Source organism: Triticum dicoccoides, chromosome 5A (assembly GCF_002162155.2).
Source record: "Triticum dicoccoides isolate Atlit2015 ecotype Zavitan chromosome 5A, WEW_v2.0, whole genome shotgun sequence".
Taxonomy (NCBI): Eukaryota; Viridiplantae; Streptophyta; class Magnoliopsida; order Poales; family Poaceae; genus Triticum; species Triticum dicoccoides.
Genome location: NC_041388.1, coordinates 391,626,629 through 391,632,016, shown reverse-complemented (window position 1 = coordinate 391,632,016; position 5,388 = coordinate 391,626,629). Strand labels below are relative to the sequence as shown.

The 5,388-nt window shown below is 49.6% G+C and overlaps 1 protein-coding gene across 1 annotated transcript; it reads left to right on the top strand.

Moving 5' to 3' along the window:
• The first annotated feature begins 1,687 nt into the window (after positions 1-1,687).
• Positions 1,688-3,528, top strand: LOC119301743 (vacuolar-processing enzyme-like). Its single transcript, XM_037578726.1, has 3 exons — positions 1,688-1,919; positions 2,000-2,324; positions 2,433-3,528. Exons 1-3 carry the CDS (start codon positions 1,746-1,748, stop codon positions 3,353-3,355), a joined length of 1,422 nt encoding a protein of 473 aa, XP_037434623.1. The 5' UTR covers positions 1,688-1,745; the 3' UTR covers positions 3,356-3,528.
• The last annotated feature ends 1,860 nt before the right edge of the window (positions 3,529-5,388 follow it).

Genomic DNA, 5,388 nt, shown 5'->3' with positions numbered 1-5,388 from the left:
GCACCTCCATGGCCCAAATGTCATCGGAGATGGGGCGGACCGGCGGCGACGCCGACGAGAGGAGAAGGAAAGGCCAAGATCTTTTTTTGTGGAGGAGACTCATGCATTTCTTTCATTTCAAATAGACAAAGAAATGAGTATGGTGAGGGATGCACAAGCTTTTGTGATTTTGGATGTTCGTGCCCGAGCGGTTGACCCACCAATCTTTCATCGTGGGCTCAAGATGCCATGAGGAAGTGTTGATGTGCTCAAGGTGAAGCCATTCATTGACCAAGTTCCAAAGAATAAGGCGAAGGGTGAATCTACACTTGTAGAAGAGGTGAGCACTGAATTCTTGCTCTCTTGCAAAGGGGCCAAAAAATGCAATTTGGCCAACTCCGCTTAGCCAATCTATCGGCGGTCCAAATCCTTTCATGAATCGCTAACCATGCAAAAAAAAAACTTGACCTTAGGCGAAACCCAAGCCTTCCACACCACATGCGGCACCCAAAAGAAGGTAGTGCCTATGAATTGTGCCAAGTATGCGATGCCTGTCAAATATTGACCGGTTCTCCGCGTGCTTCCAAACGACGTGTTCTCTATGTTACCATAAAATAACATATGGTACAAACTAACATAGAAAGAACTCAAAATACATGTATGCAACACATAAGTTGATCTATTGTCTCACCTCTTAGAACCGGAAAGGCTACTTTTTTTTGAAACTTCGGCATCTTTATTAGATCAAATAACTGTTACATCATCCACTAGCCACCTTACAATAGATATCGGTGGTTCCTCGACCCACAGCGAGGGTGGGTTTGAGACCGCCAACCTAGCTAGCTCATGAGAGACACAGTTTGCCTCCCTAGGGCAATGGACGAAAGACACCGAAGTATAACCTACTATCAATACATTGCAATCTTCATAAATTGTCGCCGCTCCTGTCGCCATGAAACCGCCCAAGTTCATCGTGTTGATTACTTCCAGACAGTCTACTTGAGACGTGGAGGCTACTTGAGACGTGGAGGAAATGGCAGAAAAGCAGCAATGGAACATAGAGAACAAAGACCGGGGGAGGCGTTTTGTCTCCCACCCGGATGATCAGTAAAATATATATAAAAAAGTAAAACAATTTTAATAATTCTGAAATTTTATGTACATGTTTGTGTTAGTGTTGCAAGCAAGCTTGAACATTGTCATGCGAAACGAAGCAGTGTTGTTTCGACGGCGAAAACAACAAATTTGGGTGTGACATTTTAGGGTAACATATCGTAGTAACAATATACTGCGACGAGCGGGTCACGGAAGGGTGCAGTAACAATATTTCGTAGCCGTAGCTACCATCAATCAAGTGGCCAATTATAAGTGCCGCAGTTTGTTGCGTCTAAGCATCCACAAATGTTGTTTTCGATCGCGGGCGGTTACGGCACTGTTAATGACTGAAGATAGATTACACGCCAGGCAACAATGATAATGTCTGTACGTACGCACGTACGCCACGTAAAACAAAAAACAAACAAAAAAATGCACATGGTCGCTGGCACGTCCATCACGTCGCCGATGGAGCAGATTCCTCTTCCACTGCCGCCGTGCATCCAATCGAATCGATCTCCACCCAACACAGGCCGGCCGGAACACTGATATGATGATAATCTATTGCTTAATGTAAGCGAGTTACCATCATCGTATCATATAAAGAGGGACAGGAAGGATCGTCTTCTACATCTCAATCCGGCCGGACTTTCAGAGAGCAGCAGCTCACCATGGCTCGCCTTTCCTGCTCACCCCTCCTCCTCCTCCTCCTCGTCTTGTCGTCGCAGCTCGCCCTGCTCGTCGCCGGCGAGTTCCTCCGCCTGCCGTCCGAGAAGGACGTCGTCGGGACGAGATGGGCCGTCCTCATCGCCGGCTCCAACGGCTACTACAACTACCGCCACCAGGCAGGCAACAAGTCCCCTATTAAATACTCCTCCTTAATTGTCCTCATGGTTAATTAATCAACGAGTTCGCGTACGTGCAGGCGGACGTGTGCCACGCGTACCAGATCATGAAGAAGGGCGGGCTCAAGGACGAGAACATCATCGTCTTCATGTACGACGACATCGCCGGCAGCCGCGACAACCCCAGGCCCGGGGTCATCATCAACCACCCCCAAGGCGGCGACGTCTACGCCGGAGTCCCCAAGGACTACACGGGGGCGGACGTGAACGCCAACAACTTCCTCGCCGCCCTGCTCGGCGACAAGTCCAAGCTCACCGGCAGCGGCAGCGGCAAGGTCGTCACCAGCGGCCCGGACGACCACATCTTCGTCTACTACGCCGATCACGGCGGCCCAGGGATCCTCGGTAAAACATCATTCCATCTCCATCACCATCAATCTTTACACGAGTGTGTTTTCTTTTCTTGCATCGTGGGTCGTGACATGGCGTGACGTGGGTGGATCGCGCGACCAGGGATGCCGGGCGACGAGGAGTACCTGTACGCGAACGACCTGGTGCGGACGCTGGAGAAGAAGCACGCCGGCGGGGCCGGGTACAAGAGCCTCGTCTTCTACCTGGAGGCCTGCGAGTCCGGGAGCATCTTCGAGGGCCTCCTCCCGGGCAACATCAGCGTGTACGCCACCACGGCGGCCAACGCGGAGGAGAGCAGCTGGGGCACCTACTGCCCTGGCGACGACGAGGGCGCCCCGCCGCCGGAGTACGACACCTGCCTCGGCGACCTCTACAGCGTCGCCTGGATGGAGGACAGCGACGCGCACAACCTCAACGCCGAGTCCCTTAAGCTGCAGTACGAGCGGGTCAGGGACCGGACGTCGGCGGGCGGCACGTACAGCCTCGGCTCCCACGTCATGCAGTACGGCGACCTGGGCCTCAACGACCAGAGCCTCTTCGTCTACATCGGCACCAACCCTGCCAACGACAACGCCTCCTTCGTCCAGGGCTCCTCCTCGAGGCGGCTGCCGGGCGGCGGAGTGAACCAGCGGGACGCCGACCTCGTCCACTTCTGGCACAAGTACCGGAGGTCGGCGGAGGGGTCGGCCGAGAAAGGCGAGGCGCGGAGGCGGCTGGTGGAGACGATGGCGCGGCGGTCTCGCGTGGACAGCAGCGTGGAGCTCATCGGCGGCCTCCTCTTCGGCTCAGAGGAAGGTGCCAAGGTCCTCGACGCCGTGCGGCCGGCCGGGCAGCCTGTGGTGGATGACTGGGACTGCCTCAAGTCTGTGGTGCGGACGTTCCAGGAGCGGTGCGGGCCGCTGACGCAGTACGGGATGAAGCACATGCGCTCGCTCGCCAACCTCTGCAACGCCGGCGTCCGGGAGGAGGCCATGGACAAGGCTGCGGCTCAGGCGTGCGCTGCTAATCCTTCCTCCTTGTTCTGATCAAACTGTGTGATCGATCCATGTCGCATCGGTCACCTAAAATATGGTGTGATGGATCGATATATACGGTCGTGATTGCTGTAAATAGTGAATACCACATGCTGCACAACAAGTACGTGATTGCTGTAAATATATATGCTATTATTTGCTATACAAAAAATAGCTCTCTCAGAGTCGGAGGTGCGCTGCTCTCAGTGTGGGTGGCTCACATGGGTCTTCTTCTGTTTTCGCACAGCCTCTATCGTGAGGGCTGGTTGGATGTTTGTCTTCGATGAAGTTGAAGTCGTTTGCTCGGAGTTTAGGGAGGATGATGACGCCTCCAGAGGAGAAATGGCTGACGATGATGTAAGAGTGTACCTTAACGAGGCCCTCTTTGTTGAGACATGTGTCAGATATCATGTGTGTGTGCCGCTCCGGCAGTTTGTGACGGTTTTGTGCCGCTCGCGCTCGTCCATGGTAAAACGATTTAGAGTTTCAGGCAAATGTTTAGCAAAACCAATGTTTTATTATACAACTCATAATTAGTACTCCCTCCGTAAACTAATATAAGAGCATTTAGATTACTATTTTAGTTATCTAAACACTCTTATATTAGTTTACAGAGGGAGTATTTATACAAAATCGACCGACACGATTATAGTTAATATGCACCAAATTACAATAGGAATATAGATGGATAGGCGGGTTTGCACATAACTTTTACTCCTTAATTAATGAAGACGTGGCAAAGCTTTTGCCGGAGCTTAAGAAAAAAAGATTGATCACACTAGCAGAGGAGAACTACTCTCTTCTATATGAGTTTTTTTTTTCTGAAACGAAGGCATAAAATTTGCGTGATTGATTAAATAAGAGGAGAATAGAGTTTTACAAAGCGCCCACAAAGCATTGCATGACAATTGCTCGCCCAAAATAATAGACTCTAGTTTTTTGGCGCCCGCCATAACCCAAAGTTTGGCCTCTTGAAGGATGATATTAAGGAGTATAGTTGGGACGCGGTGTTTTGGTTCCTAGGTGCATATGCATCCATTGTCTAAAGCACACTTTAAAAAGTTGAAAAATTCGAAACAAAAACCCCGCGGATATATCCGGACATTCTATGTGCATGCACAAAGTTTCGGTGAAAAACGACATTTTTTGTGGCTTGTGTTACACAAGCCACAAAAAACCTTGCTTTCACCGAAAACTTTGTGCACACACATAGAATGTTCGGATATAAACGCGGGATTTTTGTTCGGAATTTTTCAACTTTTCAAAATGTATATTTAGACAATGGGTGCATATGCATCTAGGAGCCATTGCCAATTTCCGGTATAGTTGAGGGAACACTTTTGTGACGAAACACACGAGCATTTCTCTCGTTCTATATTGGTGGAGCACTCTTCTATACGATTATTATGACCGAGGAGAAAGAAGGCACCAATTCTCCCTAGAAAGAAAGTCCAATTAACAATCAGCCGAGGAGTATCCCTTTTTCGAGTTTATAAATAAACAATGAGACTAACCTTTCTTGTTTGGTGGCGAACAAAGAAAGGAATCTCTCAGTTGCACTTACCTACTGATGCATCTTGTTGATCTGAAAGATGAGCTATCTAGCTGCCTTGTCTTGTCTTGTGCTGTTGCCGGACTAGAGGTAAGACGTCTCATCAAACATGACGGCTGACGGACTTCACGCTTTCGTTATTTCCAGTTAAAAATTAGTGCTGTGACTGAATTTTCCTTGGCCTGCATTTTGTTTCCTTCTTGGTGATTTTGACAAAAGGTCCTTTGCACCGTTCTCCAGTACTGGAAGTCTGGAACTAAAGGCCACCCTTCACAGTCGACTAGAACAACTTTACAAAGACTCTTGTGGGATACAAAGCGTGAGCCATGAACTTCTTAAGTTTAGCTGATCACCTTTGATCCAGATGATAGGATTAGGAACAGTGGCGGAGCTATGTTGGGGCCAGGGGGGGCTGCTGCCCCCCCAGCCTTGGCTCAATTTCTGAAGATTTTTTTTTAGGGAGACATAAATTAGAAGTTTTTTAACATTTGCC

Excerpts from the sequence above, each read along its gene's own strand:
- LOC119301743 (XM_037578726.1), top strand. The coding sequence starts at position 1,746 with ATGGCTCGCCTTTCCTGCTCACCCCTCCTCCTCCTCCTCCTCGTCTTG. Across the intron at positions 1,920-1,999 it reads ACTACAACTACCGCCACCAG|GCGGACGTGTGCCACGCGTA; the intron begins GCAGGCAACAAG and ends GCGTACGTGCAG. Across the intron at positions 2,325-2,432 it reads CGGCGGCCCAGGGATCCTCG|GGATGCCGGGCGACGAGGAG; the intron begins GTAAAACATCAT and ends TCGCGCGACCAG.